Raw genomic sequence first — 16,650 nt, 5'->3', positions numbered from 1 at the left:
TGAGGAAGGGTCCCCAACCTGAAACATTGCCTCTGTTTCTCTCTCCTCGATGCTGCTTGACCTGCTGAGTGTTTCCAGCATTGTCTGTTGTTATTTCAGAGTTTCTCGTCAACATTTTCCAATTCTAACAGAACTCCAAATAATTTTTTAAAATCATGTTATTTATTTATGGCGTAAATTGTTCCGCTACATTACTCAGCACGGCAAAGGGTCCAAATACCCAAAGATCCAAGTTCAAAATTAGGAAGTTAGGAGTAAAAGGGAACTCGGGCAGAACCCCTTTACCCCAAGAGCAACAGTCCTGTGGAGTAAGCTACCAGGCAAGGGCACTAACATCACCAGTATCAATGGGATTGGGAAGCGGTGAATGTATTTCTGGAGAGCAAAGGGATACCAGGCTATGATGAGAAGGTCGATAGTTGGGTTAATCCATTGAAAAGGGGCAAGCTTGTTGTATTGGCTCATCTTTTTCATTCCAAAAATGTCCGTTCTTACTACCCGATGTAACTTCAGATGTTCCTTTCCCCATTCCCATAATGTAACTCATCTTCAAGATACTAATGGTCTTCATTTTACCATTACCGAAGATAGTTAGTGGAGGAATGTTGCAATGGAATATTCAAAATTTAAGCCTTTACCTCCTTGAACATGACCTCGAAGGACTGGGTCTCCCTTGGCTGCAGCTGGTGATGGTGGTAGCTCACCAGGGTGATGTCATTACCCTGAAAGATCACACAAACAAAAACATTTTCAGATAAACAATCGACAGATCTGTACACCGCAAGCATGGAGGAAGTACAATCCAATAATCACTCACACAAAAAGGATTGGATAATGATTCTTTTTATACTTTAAATAAAAACAACCATCACTGAATCAGGAGAGTTCTCTCATTAGCAGAGAATGCTCTTGCTGCAGTGCTGAGCCCCTTCAACAGCCCAAAAAACACAACTGCTGCTGAAGTTTTGGAGTGGGTTCCTCCAAGAACTTCACCAAATTTAAATATGTGCCAACAGTGTGCCTTCAAACTTGAGCAATGTACCACAGAATCATAGAATAGGACAGCACAGGAGGCGGCCATTCGGCCCATCGAGTCTGTCTCCTTCGAAGAGCAATCCAGTCAGTCCCACTCCCCCGCTCTTTCCCCAAACCCCTGCAATTTTTTCTTCAAGTATTTATCCAGGTCCCTTTTGAAGGCTACTATTGAATCTGTATCCACCACCCTATCAGGCAGCGCATTCCAAATCCTAACCACTCGCTGTGTAAAAAAAGTGTTCCCTCACGTCGCCTCCGGTTCTTTTGCCCATCACCTTAAACCTGTCCCGTCTGGTTATCGACCCTTCAGCCACTAGAAACAGTTTCTCTTTATTTACACAGTCTCAACCCTTCATGATTTAAACACCTCGATCAAACCAATTTTCAGGCAGTTTGAAAAATGTTGGGATTTAGGGATTAATAAATTATTTGATAAAAAGACTCCCACCTGGCAGAGAGAGGAAGATTCACCTTTGAAATTACCCAAATTGTGGAATGCTTCACCTTCTCCCATCCTTGCCCCTTGGCTGGACTCTCCAGCTGGGTGCAGCCTGCTCACCACCTGCAGGCAGCTCTCAGATCATGCTGGGAATCCCTGGGCGTGACGCTCCTCCCATTCTTCCCCCCCCCCCCACCCCCTTTTACTGGGAGATGCTGCAGTCCGTCTCCAATCCGAGTAACAGTGTGCTGGTATTCCAGTCTCCAGGCCGGCACACTTTATAACTTGAATGATCTGAGCTGGTTACCGGGCAGATTAGCCAGGTTTCTTTTTGTCCTTTATGAGATACACTAAGCTGAGGCTGCTGGAATAATGACGTGACGAAGATGACACAAGGTCTACAAGGGCTCATTTTGTGCTCTGGGTTCAGCTTCGGTTTTTCTGCCCACCTGCTGTGGCAAAGCTCACCTGCAACCCAGCGAGCCGATTGCCCACAATTTTGCGAGATCAGCTCATTGGACTAATTATTGATCGGTGCCTCCGCAGCTGTGGCCTTGTGCAAGGAGCCAGTTTAATAAGGGAGGCAACGTTCCCTTAAGTTGTGCGGCCGTACAGTGATCCGGCTTTTAAATTGGAAAAGACCACACATGCGCGGACTTTGAGGGGCTGCGCAGCCATTAAAGGGGTCGCGCGGCCTCAAAAGATTACAGGGCAGATTGAGGGGGATGTACATCATCTAACCAACATCTCAAATTTCAAGGGTCCAGCGTACAGAAAGCTAAGTGGCTGCATTAGGGACAAACACTATTTCAGCTTTTATACAGCTACAAACATAATTCTGAATACTTGTCAACCTTTGTCGAGGGCAGAGGACGTATAGTGAAAAAGTGAAAGGAAAGCCAATGAGAAGGCAGAAAACACCTTCTGTGGGCGAATGGCATGAATCTCACCCACTCCTGATGGCTGGCAGGGTGGATGTATAGCTGTGTGGGGAGAGTGGTCCATTTCGGCACTTCAGGGTACTCCCCAAAGAAAGATGACCATGCATTGGACAGGTGGCCCAAGATTCTGTGTCTCAAATTTCTGCCCGTCAGCCTGTCCCACAGTAACTCCTCATCCGTGCTCACAGCTCTTTCACTGCACCTCATACCGCCGCACACCTCAGTAGAGCGTACGTTCAAGGGCAACGGAAAGCCTGGTCCTCACACACACAAGACACGACAAGTCACTGTAATGCAACCACGCTGCATGATGCCAAGACACTTGCCAACACCCAGGTTGGCCAGTAGGTTGTGAACCTCTCTCTCAACGTGCACTGCTCCTTCAATGTTATTTTTTATTCGTTTATGGGATCTGGGCATCGCTGGCAAGGCCAGCATTCATTGCCCATCCCTAGTTGCCCTTGAGAAGGTGGTGGTGAGCCGCCTTCTTGAACCGCTGCAGTCCGTGTGGTGAAGGTACTCCCACAGTGCTGTTAGGGAGGGAGTTCCAGGGTTTTGACCCAGCGACGATGAAGGACCGGCGATATATTTCCAAGTCAGGATGGTGTGTGACTTGGAGGGGATGGTGTTCCCATGCGCCTGCTGCCCTTGTCCTTCTAGTTGGTAGAGGTGGCGGGTTTGGGAGATGCTGTCGAAGAAGCCTTGGCGAGTTGCTGCAGTGCATCTTGTAGATGGTACTGCGCCTGTGGTACTCTACCACACTGCGCCTGTGGTAGAGGGAGTGAATGTTTAAGGTGGTGGATGGGGTGCCAATCAAACAGGCTGCTTTGTCCTGGATGGTGTCGTGCTTCTCGAGTGTTGTTGCAGCTGCACTCACCCAGGCAAGTGGAGAGTATTCCATCACACTCCTTACTTGTGCCTTGTAGATGGTGGAAAGGCTTTGGGGAGTCAGGAGGTGAGACACTCGCCACAGAATACCCAGCCTCTGACCTGCTCTTGTAGCCACAGTATTTATGTGGCTGGTCCAGTTAAGTTTCTGGACAATGGTGATTCTCAGGATATCGATGGTGGGGATTCAGTGATGTTAATGTCATTGAATGTCAAGGGGAGGTGGTTAGACTCTCGCTTGTTGGGGATAGTCATTGCCTGGTACTTGAGTGAAAAATATGAGCAAAAAACCCCCAAAATTCAAAGAATTTAAAAACAAAATAACAAACGCACCCAATAAATGTAAAAATAGGACCCAATAAGTAAATAATGTGAGAACCAATCCCGAAGCAGCACAACTCAAAGGACAGAAAGGGCCTTCTACGGCCACCATGTGTTTCCCTGGCAATGGTTCAGAAATCATGAGTCAGGTACATTGAAACAATTGGGCTTAATAAGGGACTTGTCCTCCATCAGGAAGAGCCTCTATCCATCCAGTGCACGCCAGCTGTAAACAAGAGGGTTGCATGATCCCCAGAGGAAGTGCAAGGGCTACTCCCTGGTTTCAAGAGCTTGTGTGTTCAACGTCTAGATACGTATCTCTCAAGACAATGCCAGACCCACAACTTGGTCTTCACAGGAAACTGCCTGGTGGGAGTCTAAAGTCAACATTTGGCTCATATTTGCTTTGGCTTCTACAGACTTAAGTGAAGTGTGTCAGATGGACAACTGCAGCCACTTACAATGATCTGCACGTCAGCGTCAGGTACCGTGGAACCCCGGAACCCTGCATCATAGGAGAGTGTGTACCGAAGGAGTCCACCGTAAGAAGTCACCTGTGCAAAAGAACAAAGACAATTACAAGAATGCTTTGAACTGACATGACACGTGGATTATTGCCGCTGCAAGAGAACAAACAGCATCAGCACACCTTGGACTGAACACAGTCAGACACCATGACCAAGTAGATACCTACACAAATTATAATGCTCAATGTTATAAATTGCCGACACACTGTATGAGTTGAGCAGTGAGCTGTTCCACACTATAATTAACAATTTATAGATTGCATTTATTTTTTCAGAAACCTGAATTTATAAAACTCCTAAATTCCAATACCTCACTTAAAGTCTCCATTACTCGGAGCTCCTGTTGCACCGCTCAGTTAGTCGAGGACACGGGGAGCAGTGAAGCACGGACCAAGATGCTGGGCTCGGGAATGGGGCACTCTGGTGGGGGAATGAGGCAGGAGTCCCAGAGAGGAGGGAGTTTCATTTAGTCTGTTAACTAGCAATTGCTGCCTTTGGGAGAGCAGACATGCCTGGGGGTTGGAAACAGATACGCCCAGGGGCTGAGGCTGGGAACTGGAAGAATGACAGATAAACGCTAACTAAGAGATTTTTATTTAGATTTCCTGACATTTCAAATCAACATAGCTAAATGCAGACATCCATATCCAAAGTATGTTATCGTGTTTATAGAGAGGGACATGATTAAGGGTTTCACTATTGGCTGGAGCCAAAAACCACACATTGTGTTCGTGGGCGCTACATAATCATAGTGCTACTGTGACCGTGCTGCTAACAGCTTCATGAAGGCTCCTCATCACCGTATATCCCAACTAGTCCCAAGCGCAGAGCAATCTGGTCTGTAGAACAGTGTGTGACTATCATTGACTGCACAGGTAACACAATGCCCGTTAAATCCCCTTACTCGTTCATGGTGAGATGTAGACCTTCCGCTTCGAGGTCCATCAAGCAGCTTTGGCCGAGAACGTCGCCCAAACAAGTAAACTTTGAGTTGCACCATTCCAGATACGACTGAACTCTATATAAAATATCTGTTCTCAAGCGCCCTCTGACCAGCATTTATATGCTAAGTATCTGTAAGTGTACTCGCATCTCCCTTTAGAACTCGGAGGCGCTAAATCAGACAAATACAGTTCTCAGTTACATAGGGTTACATAAAGTCTACAGCACAGGAACAGGTCATTCGGCCCAAATGGTCATTGCCGGTGTTTATGCTCCCCATGAGCCCCTTCCCATTCTAACTACCTCTCTCCACCCTGCCCCATGTCCCTCTATTCCCTTCTCCCTCATGTACACTTCAAGCCTCCCCTTAAATACATCAATATAATCTGCTTCAACCACTCCATGTGGCAGAGAGTTCCACATTCTCGATATAATCGCGGGGGAATGGGACTGACTGGAGTGCTCTGCAGAGAGCCGGCACGGACTCGATGGGCCAAATGGCCTCCTTCTGTTATGTTATGACTCTATAAGGAAGTACCTCCTAAATTCTTTATTTGATCGGTTAGTGACGATCGAATATTTGGTCCCTTTTCTCGGGAATCAGCCACAAGTTTCTCCAATTCCACCCTATCTCACCTCTGGTGGGAGAGTCCAGAACAAGGGGGCACAGCCTTCAAATTACAGCGGGGTCCTTCAGGGGTGATGTCAGAAAACACTTCTTCACACGGAGGGCAGTGGAAATCTGGAACTCTCCCCAAAAACGCTGTTGAGACTGGGGGTCAATTGAAAATTTCAAAACTGAATGATAGATTTTTGTTAGGTAAGGGTATTAAGGGATACGGAGCTACTTCTATCAGGTCTCCTCTTAGTCTTCTCTTTTGCAGAATCTTTCCCGACAGTTCACACACAGAAACCCCACAATGCAGATAGAGGCCCTTTCGGCCCATCGAGCCTGCACCGACACATATCCCACCCGATCCCCGTAACCCCTACACCAACACATATCCCACCCTATCCCTGTAACCCCACGTATTTAATCCCCCCTAACACTAAGGGTCAATTTATCATAGCCAATCAACCTAACCCGCACATCTTTGGACTGTGGGAGGAAACCGGAGCACCCGGAGGAAACCCACGCAAACACAGGGAGAATGTGCAAACTCCACACAGACAGTCGCCCGAGGCCGGATTCGAACCCGGGTCTCTGGCGCTGTGAGGCAACAGTGCTAACCACTATGCCACCGTGTTGTATCCTTTCAGTTATTAATGAAAGTAAAAGATGACATGTGCTACATCCATCATTTCTGATATACACCTGGCCCATTACCCAAGTATAATTACAGGCTTTAAACCTTGCTCCTAATTTATTTGTAGATTTTGTTACATAGTTGGCACAGTCTGGTTCTGTTAACGAGAAATATTCATTGTTTGACTGCTATCACTCCTTCGTTAGCATTCCTTTATGAATTGGTAGGTAAGTATAGACAGTTTAATAAATTACAGTGTGTTGGGCTATTGGTCTGCAATGGCTCCTCTTCCTGCTCCCACATCGTTACCTCTGGTGTACTTTCGATAAGGTCCTGCATAAGAGATTGGCGTGTAAAGTTAAAGCACACGGGATTTGGGGTAAGGTACTGTCTTGGATAGAGAACTGGTTGGCAGACAGGAAGCAAAGAGTTGGAATAAATGGGTCTTTTTCCAAGTGGCAGGCAGTGACTAGTGGGGTACCGCAGGGATCGGTGCTAGGACCCCAGCTATTCACAATATATATAAATGATCTAGACGAGGGAACTAGATGTAATATCTCCAAGTTTGCAGATGACAGAAAGCTGGGTGGGCGTGTGTGCTGTGAGGAGGATGCAGAGAAACTCCAGTATGATTTGGACAGGTTGGGTGGTTGGGCAGATACATGGCAGATGCAGTATAGTGTGGATAAATGCGAGGTTATCCACTTTGGTGGCAAAAACAGGAAGGCAGATTATTATCTGAATGGCAATAGATTGGGAAAAGGGGAAGTGCAACGAGACCTGGGTGTCCTTGTGCACCAGTCGCTGAAGGTAAGCATGCAGGTGCAGCAGGCGGTTAAGGCGGCAAATGGTATGTTGGCCTTCATAGCGAGAGGATTAGAGTACAGGAGCAAGGATGTCTTGCTGCAGTTGTACAGGGCCTTGGTGAAACCACACCTTGAGTATTGTGTGCAGTTTTGGTCACCTTATCTGAGGAAGGATGTTCTTGCCATGGAAGGAGTTCAGCGAAGATTCACCAGACTGATACCTGGGATGGCAGGAATGACATATGAGGAGAGATTGGGTCGATTAAGCTTATATTCGTTCGAGTTTAGAAGAATGAGAGGGGATCTCATTGAAATTTATAAAGTTCTAACAGGACTAGACAGACTAGATGCAGGAAGGATGTTCCCGATGGCGGGGGAGTCCAGCACCAGGGGTCACAGTCTAAGGATAAGGGGTAAGCCATTTAGGACTGAGATGAGGAGGAATTTCTTCACCCAAAGAGTGGTGAACCTGTGGAATTCTCTACCACAGAAGCCAATTCATTAAAGATATTCAAGAAAGAGTTAGATATATTTCTTAAGGCTAAAGGGATCAAGAGATATGGGGAGAAGGCAGGGACAGGGTACTGAATTTGGATGATCAGCCATGATCTCATTAAATGGCGGAGCAGGCGCGAGGGGCCGAAGGGCCTACTCCTGCTCCTATCTTCGATGTTTCTATGTCGCCCAAGGATCTATTCTTGGCCCCTCCTATTTCTCATCTACATGTTGCTCCTCGGCAACATCATCTGAAAACACAGCGTCGTGTGGGGCTCGGTGTCAAATATTTTTGTCTTTTAATACTCCTGTGAAGCACCTTGGGATGTTTTACTACGTTAAAGGTGCTATATAAATACAAGCTGTTGTTATTGTTGTCAGATCCATTGTCAATCACATTGTCTCATCACATCTTGACTGTAATTCTGAAGTGTTGGCCACACGCAGCTGACAAGTACTTGATCTGATGATAGTGTGTTCCATTTTCCTCAACTGATGTAATAAGAAACTGAACAAACCTGCTCCCAGAGAAAAGGAATCCCTCCTCAATTTTCAAGCAGAGGGGCCTCCGCAATCAGCATTGGAATGGATTGATGGAGACTACAACCCTGTCACTTGATGCTTAGAACGACCCTCAGCGAAGACCAAATAATGAACTTGCGTGGCCTCCAAACAGTAAATCCTAATGCACTTTCTGAACAGACGTTTTTCCCCAGTCATAAAGGAGTTTAGGCAGGACCTTCATTTTGGCTGGTTTGGGGAAGAGAAGATATGGGGCACAGGGGAAGAGATTGGAAATATAAAAGGTTGCTATTGGAAAAATGAGACACTTATCTTCCTGGAACTCCCCACTTCCGATTTTCTACGCTGGAATGACATAACTGCTCCCGTACCATCCATGCTTCACCAAAAAAGCAACTTGCCTCAGGTGGCTTGGCCAGGGCACCATCTCCTCATCTACATCAGACAACACCATCTCATCTACATCAGACAACACCATCTCATCTACATCAGACAACACCATCTCATCTACATCAGACAACACCATCCTCATCTACATCAGACAACACCATCTCATCTACATCAGGCAACACCATCTCATCTACATCAGGCAACACCATCTCATCTACATCAGACAACACCATCTCCTCATCTACATCAGACAACACCATCTCCTCATCTACATCAGACAACACCATCTCCTCATCTACATCAGACAACACCATCTCCTCATCTACATCAGACAACACCATCTCCTCATCTACATCAGACAACACCATCTCCTCATCTACATCAGACAACACCATCTCCTCATCTACATCAGACAACACCATCCTCATCTACATCAGACAACACCATCTCATCTACATCAGACAACACCATCTCATCTACATCAGACAACACCATCTCCTCATCTACATCAGACACCATCTCATCTACATCAGACAACACCATCTCCTCATCTACATCAGACAACACCATCTCATCTACATCAGACAACACCATCTCATCTACATCAGACAACACCATCTCCTCATCTACATCAGACACCATCTCATCTACATCAGACAACACCATCTCATCTACATCAGACAACACCATCTCCTCATCTACATCAGATACCATCTCATCTACATCAGACAACACCATCTCCTCATCTACATCAGACAACACCATCCTCATCTACATCAGACAACACCATCTCCTCATCTACATCAGACAACACCATCTCCTCATCTACATCAGACAACACCATCTCCTCATCTACATCAGACAACACCATCCTCATCTACATCAGACAACACCATCTCCTCATCTACATCAGACAACACCATCTCCTCATCTACATCAGACAACACCATCCTCATCTACATCAGACAACACCACCTCATCTACATCAGACAACACCATCTCCTCATCTACATCAGACAACACCATCTCCTCATCTACATCAGACAACACCACCTCATCTACATCAGACAACACCATCTCATCTACATCAGGCAACACCATCTCATCTACATCAGACAACACCATCCTCATCTACATCAGACAACACCATCTCATCTACATCAGACAACACCATCTCATCTACATCAGACAACACCATCCTCATCTACATCAGACAACACCATCCTCATCTACATCAGACAACACCATCTCCTCATCTACATCAGACAACACCATCCTCATCTACATCAGACAACACCATCCTCATCTACATCAGACAACACCATCTCATCTACATCAGACAACACCATCTCATCTACATCAGACAACACGATCTCCTCATCTACATCAGACAACACCATCTCCTCATCTACATCAGACAACACCATCTCCTCATCTACATCAGACAACACCATCTCCTCATCTACATCAGACAACACCATCTCCTCATCTACATCAGACAACACCATCTCCTCATCTACATCAGACAACACCATCCTCATCTACATCAGACAACACCATCTCCTCATCTACATCAGACAACACGATCTCATCTACATCAGACAACACCATCTCATCTACATCAGGCAACACCAAAACTGGCTTAGCATCGACAAACCTACTTCAGTTCTTGTTCAAGATCCTGTAAGGAGGACTTGCATGGGTCAAAATAGTGGCCACGTGCCAAGACATAGGGAGTCATTTTAACTGAACCCCGGGTCAACCGCAACTTTACACTCCAACTCTCCGCTGACTTCGATCGGGCTGGGTGTGTCCGTCAGTTTCCCACTGGCGGGTTAAGCTAAAATGACCCCCACTGCCTCAATGGATAAAGACATGAAATGAAACATGTTCTTGACAAACTTCCTTAATGGAGGCTTCTGGTCAACACTTCACTCTCGTGCTGCTGTTGACCAATGATGGTCCTTTGGGTGAGCCTGCACCTGAAGAGCTTGGTAACTCAACCAATGAAGAGAATTCAAAAGTTGCACTGATTTTCTGACCAGTACCAGAGGATCTGCTGCAAGACCCAGAGGCCTCCAACACTTTCTCTCCCAGCCGTAGAGCGTAGACCGACCAATGAATCTCTCTTCAAAACAAAGACACCGTCATGTTAAATTAAAAACATGCAGATAACTCACACCGGCTAGAATTATTATCCAAACTACAAACGTGCCAATATATGGTTTCTAATTCAGTACTTGATAACACTGGTTACCTTGTTCCCCAGGTACTGGTGAGGCAGTTGCCAATAGAAATTGTTTTCAGGTAGGAGGCTGAAGCCCTTGTAAAGCAGAGCATACTGGGATAGGAAGAGGCAGACACAAGATGAACAGAGAAAGTAAACACAGAACAGCAGTCAATGGCACATTCAAGGACATGCTTTGAAATTCCTTCCCTAGTATTGTTTCAAGAAGCAAAGTCCCCCATTCCCTGCTGATAAAACACACACGAGAGTTTCATAGAATTATTAGAAAATGCAGGGCCTTTTTAAAGCTACCAAATTATTATAGTATATCAGAAGTTCAGTATCTTCAGTAAAGCCACATTATTCAGCAAAGGAAATACTGAACTGAGCACAAGACTAATTCAATGCCAAGAACACCAGTTCTGACGAAGGGTCACCGACCTGAAACGTTAACTCTGTTTCTCTCCCCTCAGATGCTGCCTGACCTGCTGAGTGTCTCCAGCATTTTCTGTTTTTATTGCAAGATTAATTTGCCACTTTCTACCCTTTGTGGTCAGCTTAGTGTTGGACATGCACAGAAACCCAGCAATAAGCACGAGAGTCTCCAAGCTGAACTACTTAGAGCTGTAAACTGGTAGAGTTTCTATGTGCCGGATATCGAATACACAGCCGGATAAGTGGGCCCATATCCGGCACATACCAATCTGCACCAAGGTAGAGTTTCTAAGACCAAAGAACCCCGGGCTGGGACTTAGCTAAAAGCTCACAAAGCCTTCCTGCAGAGCTGTGGAAACTTTCCCACTGCTTGTCCTCCCAGGTCCTTCCTGTCCAAAAGGGTATGAGGTGGTGGGACGACCTGGAGTTGAGCAGGAAGATTCCCAGCCTCCATCGAGGGGCCTGTCTCATTTTACAAATGATGGCTTTAAGAATCCAGGATATGGATAGCTTGTTGGATAAGAATAAAAGCAGATGTCAACAAGCTTCTTGTGTGGTAATCAGGAGGATGAAAGATGGAAAACACTTTTCTGCCTGGTCTAAGAAATGTATTTTTTCTGAATGGAGACCACCCTAGGTTCTAAACATGGGTGGTGAAAGGTCACTTGGAAAAATGGTTCACTTTATTTCCCCAATTTCTCCAACTTTTCAAAAATCTTCATCACTCTGCAATTTCCCAGGCTTCTGAAATCCAGGCTATTTATTATTCTAAAGTACAGTGAAAATTAACCGAAGGAGGAAATATTCCTGCCACTTACTGTGGCAATTAGAAATCGGAAGGCATGGACTGATCTTTAATAACAATTAAAGGAGTTCCCATCTCTTTCGAAGCAGCCAGGAACTTTCACTAAAACCTTAGCTGGGATTTTCCACTGGCAGAAACCTGGTATAAAGCTGGCAAACATTCCAGAGGCAACCTCACTCTTGTTAAGTTTGGCAGGCTTCCGGCAGAATTCCCACCTGTGGCGGGGAACCCAGCGAGAAGGGGAGGTGTGACGATGAAAATAGCTGTTGCAGGCCTCAGGGGCGAGTGGGGCTGCTGAATAGGAGGTCAATTTGTTTTTGTATATATTTTTTTATTACAGGGCTGGGGAAATCCAGTTAAGTTTCTTGGCTGCGCTCCATTTCCTTGCTGAAAAGCTGCCTGAAACCACCGTACCTCCTTCAGGGAACCAATAAAATGTAAATCTCCCCCCTGCCTGCCAAACCAATGCTGGAATCCAATTACACCAACTGGCCTGCCTTCCACCCACCGTTGTCAGGGCAACCGATGGAAAATGTGATGCCCGACATCAATCCGCCATTACCACGCAGTTCGAAGACGCCGGCCACATTAGGGCGGACACACCCGACTGCCGATATTATTTCCCGACGGGAAGCTCTGGAAGAGACGGTGACCAGCGGAACATCTCCCGCACTCAGAACAGTTGACAGAAGAAGTGTGGCAGGTCCCCTTCTCAAGGGTGTCACCCCAACTCAGTGGCCAATGAGAGCCCTCTTTTAATAATTCACAAATGGCACGGGGTAAACAGGACATCTCAAGTCCAAACATGCACTTCAGAGCCAATCACAACAAAACCGCACACATATTAATTCCAACTAAAACTCAAACCAAATGGGATAAAGATAAGTATAGCCAGCAGGGGATGTTTGATCATGCTAAAACCTCATGCAGAACGGCCTACATTTTGCAGTGATCTCAAGTTACTTTCTACATCATCTTACTTTGCACGCAAACATGCTGCTTTGTTGATGTGTTTTTTATTATTTTGGGTCAGTTTACAAGGTGAATTGCAACAACAGCCCACGATTGCAGGCACTTCGAAGAGTTTCTCCTGCTGACTGGAAATCTTGCCCAAAGGTCTTGAATTTGTAATCCAACAAGCAGCTTTCTGATACAAAAGCAAAACTCTGTGGATGCTGGAAATCGGAAATAAAACCAGACAATGCTGGAAACACTCAGCGAGTCAGGCAGTGTCTGTGGAGAGAGAAACAGAGTCAATATTTCAGGTCAATGACCTTACATCAGAACTGGAAAAAGATCATTGACCTGAAACATTAACTCGGTTTCTCTCTCCACAGATGCTGCCCGACCTGCTGAGTATTTCCAGCATTTTCTGTTCTTAGGCAGCTTTCTGAAGTCATTCACATCGGAGACATGCACAAGGTCACGGAGATACTAGAATATTCCATGCACAAGCTAACCACGGCTACCTTCTCAAGGCCAGCAGGCCTTGGGCCCAACATGGAGGAAGAAATTAGGTTTGATGAGTCCTGAGCTGGCAGCGAAGGGACCCGAGGAATCTTTCTCATCTGTACATACATGCAGAGAAAATCAATACTTAATTTCATCAATTTATAATGGAACTGGTTTAAAAAAATGCAAATCCCCACATCTAAACTGAGAACAACACCATGGACATTAAATGGCCCAGAAATTCGGGTCTCCGCGGGTGAGTACGCACGGGGTACTCACCCGTAGGCCCGATGGAAGTGCCGGTTTCCTGTACGCACTGCGCATGCGCGGGAAACCGGCACTTCCGTTCCTCTGAAAGCAGGGGTTCAGAGGTCGAACGCGTGCGCATCAAACTTAGGTTTTTTTTTTAATACAGGTTTCTCCGGGAACGTAAGTCTGCAGAATTTAGAAATGTAAAAAGCAGACGTAAGGCCTGCTTTTTACAAGGTAAGTGGTGAATTAATTAAAATTAAAACATTTTTTCAACAGGTTTATTATTTTTAAATACTTTAAAGCAAGGTAAGTTTATTTTTAGCCCCATTAGAATATCAAATTAGTTTTTCAAAAATTTAAATTGTTTAAAATAGTTATTTCATGTAATTTATAGTTTATTTAAAAAATGTGATTTAAAAAAAAAATTATTTGAAGGTTTAGTGCTATTTTGGGGCCGTAGTATTTATAAGTCTTGACAGCACTTCCTGTCAGACTTATGAATGGAGCATTCCCTGCTCCGATTGGCTCCCCATGGCCCACATCGAACTAACTGCGCCCCTGGGATACGCAAGCACTGCGCGCCGGCAGCTGGACTAGGCCCCGGATCAGAATTCCACGGGGCCCTACAGCTCAACGGCCGGCACGCAAGGTAAGTGCAGGTCGGAGGCTTGCACCCGCGGGAAGCCCCCAACCCGAATTTCTGGGCCATAACATTGTTTTTAAACTCCCAACCTTCTCCCTTCCCATCATGACTCAGACAGTGGAGCGCTTACACTAGCCTTCACAGTGGCTGCTCTTGTCTAAGTGATTACTCGTGTGTGAGGCAGGGCAGGAACGTTCCACAATCAATAGGACGAGGGAGGCCCAACATGAAATCCTCTGCAGCTGCCCAATTTCCAGTACAAGTAGGAGAAATCTACCTGGCTTTCCCCCCCTCCCCAGACAGATGTTGCTCTGCCTGATGAAAGCAAATATTCAAGATGGCGAGTAGGTAGACCCAGAGCCTTCGTGTCCTGCATCATTCCGCACGCACCAGGAGCCCAGCATGGGGCCCAAGGCTGATAGCTAGATTTCAATTCAAAATTTCAAGTGATCAAGCTTTCGCAAAATTTTGATTACAAAAACTATTAGGATAAAATTACACTGGCATATGTAATCCTAACATTCACCGCCAGATCTGGCTGGACCACATAAAGCACTATCGGGCCCAGCTCTCGTCTGCCAAAACTGCTCACTGTTCCAGAATCATTCTGGAATGCAAAGATAAACCCCGGCTTCTATTCTTCATTACTAACCGTCTTCTTAAAACCCTCTCCCGACTCCCCCACCCTCGCCTCCAACAACAAGCGTGAGGAGCTCATGGACTTCTTTGTCTCTAAGATTGAGACCATCCGATCAGCTGCCCCTGCCATTTCCCTTCCTTCCCCTAGCCCAAACTTCCTCTAAGGTTCCCCTCCGCCCTAGCCCTGAACTCATTATTTTCTCCAGTTTCGCTCTGCCTGATCTCCCCTCATGACCTCTCCACGCTCATCATGTCCGTGAGACCCACTTTCTGCTCCCTCGACCCTATTCTCACTAAACTGCTGACCACCCAACTTCCTTTTCTGGTTCCCATGTTAACTGACATTGTTAATGGTTCGCTATCCTCAGGTACTGTCCCCCTCTCCTTCAAATCTGCCATCATCACCTCTCTCCTCAAAAAACCAACCCGTGACCCCTCTGTCCTTGCAAACTATCGCCCCCATCTCCAACCTCCCTTTCCTCTCCAAAGTCCTTGAACGTGTTGTCGTCTCCCAAATCCATGCCATTCTTTCCTGCAATTCCATGTTTGAATTCCTCCAATCAGGTTTCCGCCCTTTGCCACAACATCTCTCAAAGCCACAAATGACATCCTTTGTGACTGTGACAAAGGTAAACTATCCCTCCTTGTCCTTCTCGACCTGTCTGCAGCCTTTGACACAATTGACCACTCCATCCTCCTCCAACGTCTCTCCACCATCATCCAGCTGGGTGGGACTGTACTCGTCTGGTTCCATTCTTATCTATCTAATCGTAGCCAGAGAATCACCTACAATGGCTTCTCTTCCCGCATCGTTACCTCTGGTGTCCCCCAAGGATCTATCCTTGGCCCCCTCCTATTTCTCATCTACCTGCTGCCCCTTGGCGACATCATCCAAAAACACAGCGTCAGTTTCCACATGTACGCTGACGACACCCAGCTCTACCTCACTACCTCTTCTCTCAATCACGCCACGGTCTCTCAATTGTCAGACTACTTGTTTGACATCCAGTTCTGGATGAACAGAAATTTTCTCCAATTAAATATTGGTAAGACTGAAGCCATTGTTTTTGGTTCCCGCCACAAACTCTGTTCCCGAGCCACTGACTGCATCCCTCTCCCCAACATCTGTCTGAGGCTGAACCAGACTGCTCGCAACCTTGGCATCATATTTGACCCTGAAATGAGCTTCCAACCACATAATCATGGCATAACTAAGACCACCTATTTCCACCTCCATAACATCGCCCGTCGCCGCCCCTGCCTCAGCTCATCCGCTGCTGAAACCCTCATCCATGTCTTTGTTACCTCTAGACTTGACTATTCCAGCGCACTCCTGGCCGGCCTCCCACATTCTACCCTACGTAAACTTGAGGTCATCTAAAACTCGGCTGTCCATGTCCTAACTCGCGCCAAGTCCCATTCACCCATCACCCCTGTGCTCACTGACCTACATTGGCTCCCGGTTAAGCAACGCCTTGATTTCAAAATTCCCATCCTTGTTTTCAAATCCCTCCATGGCCTCACCCCTCCCTATCTCTGTAATCTCCTCCAGCCCTACAACAATTCCCCCCCCACCCCCGAGATATCTGCGCTCCTCTAATTCTGCCCTCTTGAGTATCCCTGATTATAATCGCTCAACCTTTG

The 16,650-nt window shown here is 46.3% G+C and overlaps 1 protein-coding gene across 12 annotated transcripts in view; it reads right to left on the bottom strand.

The window, feature by feature from the left end:
• Positions 1–16,650, bottom strand: part of hspg2 (heparan sulfate proteoglycan 2) — a 647,132-nt gene that overhangs the window by 248,933 nt on the left and 381,549 nt on the right. For 10 of the 12 annotated variants that reach the window (XM_085966756.1, XM_085966759.1, XM_085966758.1 and 7 more), the window contains 4 exons: positions 13,490–13,588; positions 10,811–10,894; positions 4,086–4,178; positions 639–722 (listed from right to left, as the gene is read on the bottom strand). In XM_085966756.1, the coding sequence (XP_085822882.1) occupies positions 639–722; positions 4,086–4,178; positions 10,811–10,894; positions 13,490–13,588 (360 nt within the window). The remainder of the gene's footprint in view (positions 1–638; positions 723–4,085; positions 4,179–10,810; positions 10,895–13,489; positions 13,589–16,650) is intronic. The other 2 variants (XM_085966767.1, XM_085966768.1) reach the window with 1 other exon arrangement.

Source organism: Somniosus microcephalus, chromosome 25, assembly GCF_052327205.1.
Source record: "Somniosus microcephalus isolate GS21.2 chromosome 25, FLI_Smic_1.0, whole genome shotgun sequence".
NCBI classification, from domain to species: domain Eukaryota; kingdom Metazoa; phylum Chordata; class Chondrichthyes; order Squaliformes; family Somniosidae; genus Somniosus; species Somniosus microcephalus.
The sequence above is the reverse complement of the archived record's forward strand: the minus strand, read 5'-3'. Positions and strand labels throughout refer to the sequence as shown.